This window comes from Fundulus heteroclitus, unplaced genomic scaffold (assembly GCF_011125445.2).
Source record: "Fundulus heteroclitus isolate FHET01 unplaced genomic scaffold, MU-UCD_Fhet_4.1 scaffold_240, whole genome shotgun sequence".
Taxonomy (NCBI): domain Eukaryota; kingdom Metazoa; phylum Chordata; class Actinopteri; order Cyprinodontiformes; family Fundulidae; genus Fundulus; species Fundulus heteroclitus.
Window position 1 is genome coordinate 102,326 of NW_023396651.1, and position 15,695 is coordinate 118,020.

General features: G+C 43.4%; 1 protein-coding gene across 1 annotated transcript in view; it reads left to right on the plus strand.

Annotated features, from left to right (window-relative positions):
• LOC118559150 (A-kinase anchor protein 6-like) overlaps positions 1–15,695 on the plus strand; it is a 182,720-nt gene that overhangs the window by 51,547 nt on the left and 115,478 nt on the right. The window contains exon 3 of the mRNA XM_036129860.1: positions 7,273–7,533. Within this exon, the coding sequence (XP_035985753.1) occupies positions 7,273–7,533 (261 nt within the window). The remainder of the gene's footprint in view (positions 1–7,272; positions 7,534–15,695) is intronic.

Consider the following 15,695-nt stretch of genomic DNA (forward strand, 5'->3'; position numbering starts at 1 on the left):
TACATCAGCCACTCTCTTTGTACTCGTTGTCCATTGGGCAAGTGTGAAGTAAAATGTTCATTGTTTAGGCATCAGGTTTTGCCTCCTAGCCCACTGATCCTCACAGAAGCTGGATAATGGCTGTGATGGTTGTGAAATGATTTTGCACCTCTTTGAATAATAACTTCCTTCATTGACTCAGTGAGGGTCTCAGCCCATTTAGCGGGATCACTAGGTAGAGTTGTCACTGTAGATGGTGTTGAAGAAAGATTCAGCTCATTTTTTATGCTGTCCAGAGGTGCAGTGACCTCACATTCATCCGAGCAACTGGCTACTGCTGAATTGGTTGAATCATAAGCATCAGAAGCATTTGGTTCAGTGTCTACACTTGTAGTGGTCTCAGGATCTTGGGAGCTACATGCTAGCTCAGGTGCATTGCTAACCTTAGCTGAATTTGCAGTAGCATTTATAGAATTGCTTTCAGCAGATGTCTTTGTACTGAAGAAGCTGGAGATATTTGGAACACTCTCAATTAAAACTGATTCCTTTTTTTTCTTTTCTTGCTGAATTTTTTTTCTAGCTCCTCCACTTAAACGTTTATGATCCATATTTCCCTTCTTTCTTTGCACATTGGCTCTTTGCCTATCACAACAGATAAACCAACTGTGTGTGTGTGTGTGTGTGTGTGTGAGTTTGTTTGTGTGTTTATGATCGGTGCTGCTTCCTTCAAGTGTGTGAGGTGATTTAGAAAACTAGCAACCCAGCATCAACACTCCAAAGCAGAGAATAACAGCTTACTAGCATAGACAATTGAGAGCAGAGAATCAACTGATTCGTCTGATAGACAGCAGGAGAGCAGAGTGGTCAGTGATGATCGAATCAAGAAAATGTCTAAATGGCAAGGGAACAGACTGATTTGTACTGAGGAGAAAGAGAGAGAGAGAGCCAATTACAGTGAAATATATTCCAAAAGAGCCAAGTGACTAGCTGAAGGCAGGGACAAATGCCTTGGAGTGACCAACAAGAGTGCAAAGTACCAAATGGCAAAATGTGGGAAGACCAACAGGCAGATCTGCTTTTACCACTTATCTTCACAACCAAAAAGTCGCTAAATGATGTTTTTAGTCGCTAGCCAGGTATGGCCAAAAGACACGAAATCTAGCGGCAAAGTCGGTCAATCACACTGACAGTGAAACAAATATTTTGAAAAGATAATAATTGTACAACTTTGTGCACTTTTGTCTTCTATCTAAATATTTTCACAAAGGACACCAAAATGTTGCTATCTGCAGGCAGCTTGCTAGCTATGATGGCAGCAACGATGTCTGCCAGACAGGAGAGAGTGGTCAGTGACGATCGAATCGAGAAAATGACAAAATGGGTCAAAGACCAAAAAGTTATTAACTGACAGCAGTGACAAATGTCAGACTGTAAACTTTTTCGAAAGAAAAGGACAAAATGGGAAGATGCTGATAGTAACAGCAAAATGGAAAATATAAGAATTTCCAAGTAATGCTCAACTCAAGTGTGTGTGTGTGCGCGCGTTAAACTTCTTGTTGAATGATTTCAAATTATCTCTGAGTCTGAACTGAGGGAAAGGAAACCAAATTTTGAGCAGTCTCTCACGAGTTCAAAATACCAAATGAGGAGATTCTAAAAGAACAGACCGGTTTATGAAAGACTCGATGGGGGAGGGGCACAGCTAAGAATACTTGAGTGAGATTCTGTGATCCAAATTCAAGATAGAGCTTTTTGATAATGATAATTTGTCAGAGTAAGGTTGTGTAATCAAAGTTTGAGAATGAGCTTTGTCAATCAATCAAGAATATTTGCATTAAGTTCTGTGATCAAAATTCAGAAACAACCTTTAATAATTGATAAAGAATATGTGAGTGAGGTTGTGTGATCCATCCAATTTGAGAATTAGCTTTGATAATAATGATTGAGAGCCTCTGGCCCTCTGTGGATCATGGCCGCGGGGCCAATTTTGCCTGGCCCCTTGGGGCCTCTGTGGGTCGTGGCCGCGGGGCCAAGTTGGCCTGGCCCCTTGGGGCCTCTGACCCTCTATGGATCAGGGCCAAGTTGGCCTGACCCCTCGGGGCCTCTGGCCCTCTATGGATCATGGCCGCGGGGCCAAGTTGGCCTGGCCCCTTGGGGCCTCTGACCGTCTATGGATCATGGCCGCGGGGCCAAGTTGACCTGGCCCCCTGGGGCCTCTGACCCTCTATGGATCGTGGCCACGGGGCCAAGTTGGCCTGGCCCCCTGGGGCCTCTGACCCTCTATGGATCGTGGCCGCGGGGCCAAGTTGACCTGGCCCCCTGGGGCCTCTGACCCTCTATGGATCGTGGCCACGGGGCCAAGTTGGCCTGGCCCCTTGGGGCCTCTGACCGTCTATGGATCATGGCCGCGGGGCCATGTTGGCCTGACCCCTTAGGACCTCAGGCCCTCTGTGGGTCGTGGCCGCGGGGCCAAGTTGACCTGGCCCCTTGGGGCCTAAGATTATTATTTTTGCAAAAGTAGTTTTGCTTGGGTCGCGGCCGCGGGGCCAAGTTGGCCTGGCCCCTTGGGGCCTCTGGCCCCCTGGGCCTGGGCCCGGTAGGCCCGGTCATTAATCCACCTATGACCTGGAGAGAGCCCGCATACACAGGACTTGGAGCTGACACCCCTCCCCCTTCCTGCACTGTCCTCATTTGAATGCCTAGCATTTAAGTATAAACCCCCCCTCAACTTGACAATGCTCCTCATCCTACCGTCCCCCCAAACCCAATATGACTTTCATCTCAGAGATACATGACCTTCTTAAAACACTCTGCACCACCTCTGCCAACATTATGATACTTGGTGATATTAATATCCATGTAGACAACCCATCCTGTAATTTTGCAGCAGAGTTTCTGCAAATACTGGACTGCCTCAACCTTCAACAACATGTTGATGGCCCCACACATTCCAGGGGGCACACACTGGACCTGGTCATATCCAACTCCGCCCCCATTAGCAACCTTCTAACATATGATCTGGGTGTGTCTGACCACAAGACTATCCCAATGGAGCTGTCACTCCTTTCCCCCCAAACCAAACTCAAACGTCAAATCTTCTATAGGGACCTTGAAAAAATCAATTCAAAATTATCAACAACAGCCCTGGAAACTTCAAGCAACTTTTCTCAACCATAAATTACATCCTCAAACCGCAAACTCACTCTCAAACAGTAGACACAGAAGAAAGGTGCAACAAGTTTATCACTTTTTTCAGCAAAAATGTAAATACCATCCGTTCCCTACTACCCAGTTACTCTACACTGCCTGTCCTGACTGCTGACCCACAACCTGGGATTTCCCAACCTTTCTGCTGTTTTTTGGTCATCGCACAGCGAGAGGTTGAGGACATCATCAAAAGGATGAAACCTTCTACCTGTGCCCTTGACCCTTTCCCAACAGTTCTGGTAAAATCCAATCTCCATACCATAAGTTCCCTTATCACAAAGGTCATTAACCATTCCCTCCAGTCCGGCCAGGTTCCATCTACACTGAAAACTGCTATCATCAGGCCATTTCTTAAAAATCCCACCCTTGACCATGAAGTCTTTGCTAACTACAGGCCTATCTCCAATCTTCCGTTCCTTTCAAAGGTGCTGGAAAAAGTAGTTTCCGCTCAGCTTCAGGACCGTCTAAAACAACACGACCTGTTTGAAAAATTTCAGTCTGGTTTCTGCACGGGCCTCAGCACAGAAACAGCTCTGGTCAGGGTCACAAATGACCTGTTAATGACAGCAGACACTGGCTCACCATCTCTTCTCATCCTCCTGGACTTGACAGCAGCATTCAACACTGTGGATCACAACACCCTCCTTCATCATTTAAGCTCCACTATCGGAGTCTCTGAGTCTGTCTATGACTGGTTTTCATTATACCTCACTGGAAGAACTGAGTATGTCACCTTGGGAAAGGCTAAATCCCTTGCTCACAATGTCACCTGTGGTGTCCCTCAAGGCTCAGTGCTCGGTCCCACCTTGTTCAATCATTACATGCTCCCTCTTGGCCATGTCATCACCCATTCATTCCATTGCTATGCTGATGACACTCAGCTGTACCTCAGGACAACCCCAACATCCTCTGCTCCTCTGCCATCATCAACTCTGACCACCTGCCTGGAGGAGGTAAAGGCGTGGATGAAGCAAAACTTCCTTCAGCTAAACAGCTCCAAGACTGAAGCCATCTTAGTCGGCACTCCACGCCAGGTTAGGTCATCTGACATCACCAGCATCACCTTCTCTGGACGAACTCTTCCCCTTTCAACATCTGCCACTAACCTGGGTGTTAAAATGGACTCACATTTGACCTTTGAGTCTCACATCAAACAAGACCTCCTTCTTCCACCTCAGAAACATCGCTAAACTTCGTCCCACACTCACTCCGGCAGATGCAGAAAAGCTTGTCTACGCTTTTGTCTCCTCCAGGCTGGACTACTGCAATGCACTCCTCATCGGGATCCCTGGGAAAAGCCTTCAGAAGCTGCAATATATACAAAACAGCGCTGCTCGGATCCTGATGAGGGTGCGCAAACATGACCATATCACTCCCATCCTCAAATTCACTGGCTTCCTGTCACACTCAGAATTGAGTACAAGGTCTCTCTCCTTACCCACCAGTGCATTCATGGTGATGCCCCATCATATCTTAAGGAACTTCTCACCCCACAGACCTCGACACGCAACCTCCGATCTACCACAACATATCTGTTGAAACTACCAAAGACGAGGCTCCGTACAATGGGAGATCGGGCCTTCTGTTCGGCTGCTCCCAGGCTGTGGAACGCTCTCCCTGGCCACCTGAGGACCCCACAGACTGTGGATGCTTTTAAACGTGGCCTTAAAACCCACCTTTTTAGGAGAGCTTTTAATTGAACTCTTTCTTTTGCTTTGTTTTTATTTATTTTTTTAGCACTTACCCGTTTTACTATGTAGCACTTTGGGATTTTTTTTAAATATAAAGTGCATTGCAAGTCCAAAGTATTATTATTATTATTATTATTATTATGATGGGAAGGTTTGGTATATCCCTCATCGCAGGGTTTACCATCCTACCGAAGGGAAGATTTGGGTCGTATTTGACTGTGCAGCATCATTCCAGGGCATTTCTCTTAATACACAGCTCTTGAGTGGTCCTGATTTAACAAATAATTTGGTTGTGTGCTGACTAGGTTCAGAAAAAAGCCTGTTGTTTTTATGTCTGATATTGTAGCCATGTTCCATCAGGTGTACGTACCAGAGGAAGACGCTGACCTGTTGAGGTTTCTCTGGTGGCCTGGAGGTGACTTTAATCAGAGCATGCAGAAGTATAGGATGGGTGTTCATTTGTTTGGAGAAACATCCTCTCTGAGTTGTGCTAACTATGCTCTGCGGAAATGTGCGGAAGACAACAAAGCACACCTCAACCAGCAGGCCATTGACCCGGAGAGGAATTTTTTCTATGGTCAGCTCCTTCTACGACCCTCTGGGATTCCTTGCTCCTGTCATCTTCACAGCTAAAAGGAAACTTCACAATCTTTTTGAGAGGGGGATTGGATGGGATGATGCTATTCCATCAGATGTTGCTCAAGAGTGGAAAAGGTGGATGGAAGAATTGCACCTGTTGGACAACATCAGCATCAAACAATGTTTAAAACCTACTGAATTTGGAGAAATAACTACTGCTCAGTTGCACCACTTTGCAGATGCAAGTGAGAAGGGGTATGGTGTTGTTACCTATTTGCTGCTGCACAACAGTCTCTTACAGGCACACAGTTCCTTCATAAAGGGAAAATCCAGGGTGGCACCTTTAAAACCAGTCACAATTCCCCGTATGGATTTGACAGCGGCTGTGCTAGCAGTTTGCATGAACAGACTTTGGAGAAGAGAGCTGAGACTACCTCTTTTGGACTCAGTGTTTTGGACAGACAGCACCTCAGTATTGAAATACATCAATAACAACAGTACTAGGTTTTGTGTTTTTGTGGTGAACCGAGTGTCTGAGATTCTCAAGTCTTCTGGAGTCTCACAGTGGCGGCATGTGAACACAACATGCAACCCTGCAGACCTTGCGTCCAGGGGTATGAAGGCAGAACCTTTTCTGTGTGACACTAAATGGTTATCTGGTCCTGCATTCCTTACACAGCCAGAGATGGATTGGCCTGTTAAACCAGAGAACTTGCAGGAACTTTCACATGAAGACCCTGAAGTCAAGATGTGTGCCTCTGTTGTTGTCTTACAACAGAGGTCACGATGAATCGATCCTTTAAATTCCTTGATTCATCGTACCTCATTCTGGACTGGTCTTGTCAGGGTGATGAGCTGGATTTTGAGGTTCAAAACATTGCTCTTACATTGCAAAACGAACAAGACACATTTCCAGCCTTCATTTAATACACCCAGTCTAAATGTGCTTATCCTAGGGTTGAGTTCTGTAATGACTTTCTCTCATTGGGAGAGATGTAGGATGCTGAGATGCAAATAATCAAGTTTTGTCAGAGGAAAAGATATGCTGAAGAGATCTCCTGTCTCCAAAAGGGAGAGAGCGTGAAACGAAGCAGTCACATATACAAGTTGAATCCTGTTCTGGAGGAACCTTGCTGGAGGACGTTTCAGCAAGGCTGTCATGTCTGAAGATTCCAAACATCCTATCATAATTCCTAAGGACCTTCACATTGCTGATCTCATTCTTTAGCATATCCACAAAAGTGTGGGTCATGGTGGTAGGAACCACATACTCTCAAAGCTGCATCAGAAATATTGGATTCCTGGTGCTGAAGCCTTGATTAGAAACAGCCTGTCGAGGTGTGTGATCTGCAGATGGCTTCATGGAGCTACAGGCCAGCAGCAAATGGCTCACTTGCCTGAAAGCAGAGTGACCCCTGAGAAACCCCCTTTAAGTTTTGTTGGCATAGACTATTTTGGTCTATTTGAAGTTAAGCGTGGGAGAAGTCTTGTGAAGAGGTATGGAGTTCTCTTCACATGTTTAGCAATTACAGCTGTACATATTGAGGTCGCCTCATCTCTTGACACAGACTCCTTCATTAATGCCTTACGCCGTTTTAATGCAAGGCGAGGCCAAGTTCAAGGGCTGCGGTCTGGACCAACTTTGTGGGTACAGAGACAGAGTGAAAAAATGTAGGTATTACATGAGTCCAGCAATTAGTTAATCATTTTATTGATGTGCCCATTTGTAAGCAAAAAATGATTTTGTGGATATACTGCTTTACTTGATAGACTTGCTCATAAGGTCTTTTTTTCTCTTTTATCTGTCATGTTTCAGAAAATTCTCTCAGAGCATTCCATGCCATGTTCTTCTGAGCAAAAGCCATCATCAAATGGGGATACTTTGTTGGTTTGTGGTGAAGATGTTACTGTTGAAAGTCCCCACTCAGCCTTGTCCTCAATGACTAATTCACTGTTGGAGCAGCTGGAGGCTCGCATCAAGGAGCTTAAGGCATGGCTTCGGGACACAGAGCTGCTCATCTTCAACTCCTGCCTCAGACAGGAGAAGAAAGCCTCTGAGCAACTTCCAAGTTTCAAGGTAGGACAAATAGTTTTATTTATGATACTGGCTACATGTCTAAATTTAATTTCAAATCAAAAGTGCCCAGAAGTAGAGGTGACGGTTCCCAGGTTTAGCTAAGCGGCTGCACTCTGGACAAGTGTTGCAAGTCTGTATTAACTGAAAAGGTTTTTCAGTCAATACAGACTCGGAATTGAGCATTAAGACCTGCAGTGTGAATGTAGCCTCAAACTACAAAAAAAGCCCCTGCTGAGCTAGCAACCTGTATTATTGTTAGGCGGCTGCCATAGCAAATGCAGCCAATGCATTTGCATCGAGGCACCTATTACTATGCACCTCAAAATGTTTTCGGAAATGAATGCGGCCCAAACCGTAGCGTGCACTCCAACAATACAGGTATCAAAACGTCCGGCTTGGTCGGGAATGGTGTGCTATTACTTTTATTGGGGTTTCGAGTTACCATGGCAACGCAATTAGCGAAAAAACACTTCGATAGGAAGTTAATGGCGTCAGGTACAGAGAATGCCTCAAAATGACCATTTTCAACGCTGTACTGTATTGTCATGCTTTCATCTATGAACACCGTTTAACTTCCAGTTTGTAGATATATCTTTGAACTACTCAGAAGTGAAAACGGGATGTGGATATCTTTTGTGGTCTCTTCACAGTTACTCCTCAAAGCTCATGTCCAAAAATCAGCAGACTCATCGTTTATAATGAAAGTCAATGACGGAATTCTTCAACTGCCAGAGTGGCTCACTCTGTCGTTTTCAAAGATTTCACAACTCCGAACAACTTCAGCCTACTCGTTCAATTTTCACTCTACATAGACTAATTATAGATCAAAACATAGGTATTTTGTCTGGATTCAGGAAATGTAATCCTCATTGGAGTAGGATTTATAGAATTTTCACAAATCCCTTCAGACCACAACAAACTCAAAACCCTCCTCATTCATTTCCTATGGAGCCGTTGTGAAAAATGACACCTGAAAATCCAAAACATCACATGTTTTCGCATCGTCGCTACTCCTAAACCATTTCATGTACAGGCATGACACTTTCACACATGAATGTCCCGACCCTTCTGGCACTCATAAAAAAGGAATTTTGTGGATAACTGTTACGGTTTTGCTGCAGGAACAATTTGTTTTGGAGTAGCGAATTTGCAAAATCCTGAAAACGCTTTAGAGCTGCATCCTTCCACATGATCCACTTTTTTACATCATCACTGTGCCTAGACCGATTCTTGTACAAACATAAAAATGAGCACCATAGTCCTCAAAAGCCTGCTGATACCCACGGTGAAATAATTATTATGATATCTCTTATACCTTTTCAGCTAGTGCGATTTGTTCGGCACTCTTTGTAGAGGATTTCTGCATTTCCATAAAAATCCCCTTTATATCATAATTTTTTACGCCTTTATTAAAATAATTCCAGCAAAAAACGATAGTTTGTCTTGTTCCCCTATCCGTTACGAAATAAACACAGAAATAATTATGTCTCTAACATTTACCGTTCATGAAATATCAACGGTTTTTCCAGGCAAAGTATTCCATTCTATTCCATTTAGACAGACTCTGACCAAAGAGTCTGCATGCGTGCAGCAGAGGCGTAAGTGAGTTTCCATGACAACGGAGCTGTGCTGGCCAGAGGTTACTACAGGTCAGGGACATGTGCCATTGACATTGCATGGCAACTTTCGACGCCCACTGCATGGGCTGTGATGAATGTAGGAATCTGAAATTCGCACAGTCACTTCCTCTTAACAATTAAAAATTTTTCCAGTGATTATCAGGCATGCGTCATTTTTCTGTCCCTTTTTGGATTTCACTTGCTTTCCTATTGGGCCTTGGACCCCACCAGGACTTGCCATGAGGCCCAGAGACAACCCAACCAGCCAATACAGCACCACCCACCTGTGGGAAATGGCGCCACTCACCATTTTGGTCAAATGTTGAGCTCTGGGCCCAGATTTGGTGAGGCTTAGTTGCTAAAGGAGGCCGATCTGACCCATGGGCTTTGGTGACCTTTGGTGACATTAAGTATTGGCACCATTTTTGAGGCACTTTCCAGTACAAGATTTGGACCAAACTAACAGTACCATCACCCGGTAATGCTGAACACAACCATGTTAGTGGCTAATGGTTAGCATGTTGCTAACCGGAAGTAGCTCTAGGAAGATCCACCAACTTCTGCTTGGCAGAGGCTGTACCTCCTTTAGACAGAAAGCTCCACAAGAAATTTGGCCTACGTCACATAAAGCATCTCCAAGCTATGACGTGTCAAACATCCAATGGTTTTCAATGGGGAACCAAACCCCTTTTCCTCGCAGAAATGCATGCTCATATATGGCTACAGTATACTTCAGACACAAAGTAGAGGCTTTGCATGCAAGAGATCGTAAGATCGAATCCCGATGTGGGAGACTTACAGTATTATATTATTATCCCCATAGTGTATATCAAAACACATATACTGATCCCATCTAGTGTTCTTTTTGTACCACCCGCCATTTTGAGTCACCATGGTGATGTTATAAACAAGGTATTTCTCCCTATTGTTGAGGCACTTCCCAGTAGTTAGGAGGTGTCAAACATTATTGGGAGGTGACATTAAGTATTTGCACCCTTTTTGAAGCACATCCCAGTACAGGATTTTGACCAAACTAAGAGTACCATCACCCGGTGATGCCAAACACAACCATGTTAGCGGCTAATGGTTAGTATGTAGCTAACCAGAACTAGCTCTAGGAAGGTCCTACCATTTTCTGCTTGACAGTCTGTACTTCCATTAGAGAGAAAGTTCCACAACAAAACTGGGCCATGTCGGATAAAGCATGTCTATTTTATAAGGTGTCAAACATTCATTTTTGACCCCTTTTTGCCTCTGCTACATGCTGCAGAAATGCTTTAAAGACACTAAAATCACACATTTCACTCAGTATCCCACATGATAAAGGTAATGATCAAAAAGACAGAGGGCTGCAGCTGTGAGAGGGTCTCCATGACAATGCTGCTAGCCAGAGGCTCCTAGGGACATGCTCCATTGACTTAACATGGCACTTTCCGACGGCCGCTGGGAGGGCTGTGAAGACCGTAGGAAGCTGAAATTCGCAGTGTTACTTCCGGTTACCATTTTTGACGGTACGGTATGCACCACGAGGCAGGCGCCTTCTTAAATTTCTTCAGACATTTTCTAATTGTCATTACTGTCTTCATGAATATTTTCTCTCTGAAACTGAAACTAAAATTCCCATTAAAATGTGAACTACTTACATTAAATATGTGGTGCTGAATTTCCCTTTCTAACCTAATAATCTGTTTGTGCTGAATGAAGGTAGAATATAGACGTAGTGTGTTCACAAAATTCACAAAACTTAAATTAAAAGGAAAATGCATTCTAATAAAACGTGTTGATTTTGTTTTTGAGTCTAATCAGGCAACAAGTCTGTTCAATCATTTTATCATCCCATCGTTAAACAGGCACAAAGGCCTCCAGGTCCAATTGTCATGCTTTTACAATGCTGCTATTATTGGGAACAATGATCAGTTTGTAGGCTGATGGTCATCTTTTCCATGTGAGCGACATAAGGCTGAGTTTACCTACAACTCTATAAACTGAAGAAGTCTCTCTGAGAAGAGACCAAAATGTTTAAAAAAATAAGAACCCATCCAGAGGACCTGTCCAGTTTTTTTTTGTACTGCGTAGAGAGTTTTATGAAATGAGTTGGACTAGCCAAAAAGCTGCATCTAATGTTTTCAATCAACAAGTCCAATGCAAAGAGCCATATGTCATGTTGTAAAGCAGTGGTCTCAAACTCTAGTCTTTGAAGGTCAGTGTTCTGCAGCTTTTAGATGCATCTCTGCTTCCACCTGACTCTAATATTTACTCTTTAGCAGAGATCTGTAGGGCTTGACTGCATGCTAGTACTTTAAGTTAGACCTTTGATTCAGGTGTATAGGGCCGGGACTACATCTAAAAGTTCCAGAACAACGGCCCTTGAAGATTTGGGTTTGAGTGGTGTGTCGTTCATGATGAAGCCCCAGCAGGCAACTTGGTCGGGCCCTATACTCGAACCATCAGTGTACTGTACCCACTCGGGAGGTTGTTTTTGATCGGGCGCTGGAGGCTGCTTCCTGCAGGCTGGCTGTGCTGGTCCGATCTTGAGGTCAGGGTCGAGTAGGATGTCTTTCCACCTGCCCCATCTGGTGATGTTTCTCATGGGAGAACGTGGAGTTGCAGCCATCTGACCCCTGGGTTTTCCTGGATCCCAAGGCGTGTTCCTTCCAGAAGGGTCACCTGAAACCAGTGATGCCTCTTCTTCAATGGCAGCAGCCATACTTTGTCTTTGTCGTCTTGAGTTGTCTGCTCCCTTAAAGCCTCTCCTTGCGCTTCGGAGCAGGGATGGGTGCAGACTACTGGCTACTAGCTTTACTGTATGGGCCGGGTCAGTTACTCTGAACAAAGCTCATCCAAATAGGCTGGTAGCTGTAATCTGTAGCGTTCACTTTCGTTCCTGTAACCGTGGAACTACTACTATTATTGTCTTAAATGATAGATCATATATTCAGAATATATGCCCAGAATAAAAAGTTCTCCATACAAAACCGCGCACAAGGCAAGTTACAGCCAGTTTAAGATGAGAAAATTGCACAATATTTAGGTCGCGACCGGCCACTGCTCAGCCAATCAGGTGGCAGTTAAGTAGATTGTGACGTCAGCAAACGACATAGTTGCGCCCATGGTAAACATATACGTTTATTCGGGACAGAAACAAAATCTGGCGGAAACATTGTAATTATGGAATGTGCATGACTTATGCATGTTGCCAGGAATGAAGGAGAACACACAGAACCATTTACTCGAACAAGGTGGGTTTCGTAGATTTTGCCGTGTGGCAGCTCTGGGGCCCGTTCTTCGTACATCGCTAACTCAGTTAGCTGGATTTGATTGTTGACGATTTGGCATGATCTTGGATTGTTTGGTTCTTCGAAACTCATCTTGGACTTGCTGTCATAGCAACATGTGCGGCAGCTTAAACCTGCTCAAGAGCAGGCTTAGTTCATGTAAACAGGATTAGATTCCAGCTTTATAAGCAGAGGAGATAGGGAAGTCTGTGATAGCCATGTCAATTTTTACGACTGCAACCTGTTGCGGAAGGTGCAAGAATAATTTGCAGAATTTTTCGAATTAATCGCGTATTGCGCAATAGACAGGATCCTTTAGCGCAGCGCGACAGTGTAATTGTAGAGAGATTTTTCTTGGTGGCTGATATAAACAGACAAACACATCATTTAACAGTGGGTTTTATAGAGGAAAAAGTGGTGTTAGAGCCATAAATAGAAAATATTTAAGTTATTTGTACAATGGTTTGCTTTTTATTTTTATCATATTCAGTAAGAAGATTTGTTCAGGCCATTTTATTGTGAAGTGTAGTTTTACTTTGAAAGGCTTGCTTCATGTCGAGCCGTATATTGTGTTAGAAAAAACTATGGATGGATTATCTAGACACGGAGCAATACAGTTTTACCGTGCAAACTGTGTATGACTTGGAAAAGGAAGAACTTCATTTTTTCTAGATAAAGATTTTTTTTGTTAAAATTCCCAGTTTGCACGTGTCCTTTTTCCCAGTGTCTAAGGAATGACACCGAAATTTGGACCTCTTGACATAACAAGTGCCTTTTTAAAATAAAGTATAATAATTAAAGGCTACCATTTTGTAGAATATTTGTGTATTTCACTTTTACTTATCCCCATGTTCTAGTGGGTCCCGTGGAGGCTCTGATATAAAAGAACAAAGTAAGCATGAAATTATTAAAATGCAAAAATTCATACTGTAGAAGGTGATAGAAACATCTACCATGGACAGCACTTATGCATTAATTTGTCTGCTACTTATTGCCAGCCCTCTCTCCTGGCTTTAGCAGACTTTGAGGTGTTCCCCGTCATTTTAATTAATGACTCAAATTCGGCATAACCTTCCATTAAAAGCTCTTGTTCTGCTTGGGAGAAAAACTGTGGGCATTCCTTGTTCATGCTGAACAGCCAATAGCAGCGCTGCTGATCATTGTTTCTACTATCGATACATTTCCCCTTTTAAACAAACGCATGAACGCGCAGTTATCTCAGATAACTCAATCCAGCCAATACTAATCATAAACAGGTGTGTTTGAAGAACCCAATTAGCCGGATCATGATTAGCCTGATGAAATCATCTTGGATGTGTCATTTGATCTCGGATGTTTTAAGCAACGTACGAAGAACGGGCCCCTGGTGTCTTCTGTTTTCTACCCTGGGTCTGTTTGTCTCAACATTCAGGTAAAGGGTTTGGTCCTTGCTATTAACCACCGTTTATTAATTTGCCATTTAATGTTAATATACTAGTATCAATATGTTTCATAACTACAAGGTCATGAAATTCACTTAAAAGCTAAAACATTTTTTAATACGAGCAATCCTATTTGAGATCGGATCAGATCGAATTGAATTGAAAATAATCATTTCTAAATCTTGGGAATCTGAATCGAATCGATTCTTGAAATTTTAATCGATACCCAGACCTAGCAGGGAACATCCCGTCTGGATCCCAGGCTACCTTTCATATTTCCTTTACTTTAGCACAGGAAAAATAGAATTTGGGCTGAAAGTTTTATTTACAAGATTAAATTGAGTGACTTGGTCTCTCTATCAATTGCGCAGTGCCTATAAACAGCGCTGCTCATGGTGCCGTGACTGAAACGGTGACAACGCATGTCACGCCCACACCGCTGCTGCTGCTGCTGCTGCTGCTGCTGCTGGTATAATTGGTGCTAGACGCGATTTCTTGACTATGCTCATGCACAAAGCTGTAATAATTTTCATTGTGATTCATACAGCTGCAGATCATTTTAACGATGCAGTTTTAGCATGTATTCAGACAGAAACAGGGAAACCGGTAGTGGGGCTGCTGGGAGCTGAGGTGTGTTGCCCGGGGCGTGTTTACCTGCTGAAGGTAACTGCTGTGAAACAATAATGTTTTATTTATCTAATTAATAACAGATTTATGAAGTGCTCTGTTATTGTTGCTCTGTGCCGCTTTACCAGTTCTCTCTCTGGCTCGCTCGCTGACTTGCTTGTCATGGGACACAAATCAAATCAAACTTCTTCATGTTTGTATTTTGCGGCTTAAATTGTGAGTCAGACTCAGATTTAGAAGCTTGTACATGAAATAAACAAAGTGAAAACACATGCAGGTAGATCATCAGACTTTAGTCCGTGAATCCACCTGGAGGGTCTCTGCTTCAGAGATGTTTCAGGTTGTGGAAGTGTGACCGATCTTTGGGAACCCCTGGCCTAGAGTCACCATTGTCCTCTTGGCTGCATCTCTGATCAGTGCTCTCCTTCTTCGACTTGTAAGTTTAGGTGGACGGCCTTGTTTTGGTTGGTTTACAGTTGTGCCATACTCTTGCCATTTCTTGATGAGGGAATGAACAATTATGTGAGATGTTCAAAGCTTGGGAAATTGTTTTTTAGCCTAAGCCTGGTTTCCACAACTTTATCCCTGACCTGTATGATGTGTGGAACTTCATGATGCTGTTTGCTCCCTAATATTCTCTTAACCAACCTCGGAGGCCGTTACAGAGCAGTTGTATTTGAACTGAGATTAGATTACACACAAGTGGACTCTATTCAGTCATTAGCAATCTTCTAAAGGCAATTGGTTCAACTCAGAGAAGAGAGGGCTGGATACTTTTCCACACTGCACGTTTCAGTTTTTCCTGAGTAAAAATGTTTTACATGATGTATAATTATTTTTCTACTTCCTAACTGCATACCACTTTGTGTTGCTTTTTCACATAAGGTTCAAATGAAATATATTCATGTTTGTGGTTAATGTGATAAAATGTTCGTACTTTATCTATCTATCTATCTATCTATCTATCTATCTATCTATCTATCTATCTATCTATCTATCTATCGAGAGAGAGAGAGAGAGAGAGAGAGAGAGAGAGAGAGAGAGAGAGACACACGCACTCAAAAGCTAATCTCTGTGATTCCGCGCTAGCTAAGGAGCAGCTATAAGCTGTTTTTTCAACAGCACGTAGTCAGGTCTCCAATTCTGACACCCTCGCCTCCAAAGCTACAGAAACACTACATTTATTACATGTAACATTATCACTAAGGGAGGCAGAGGAA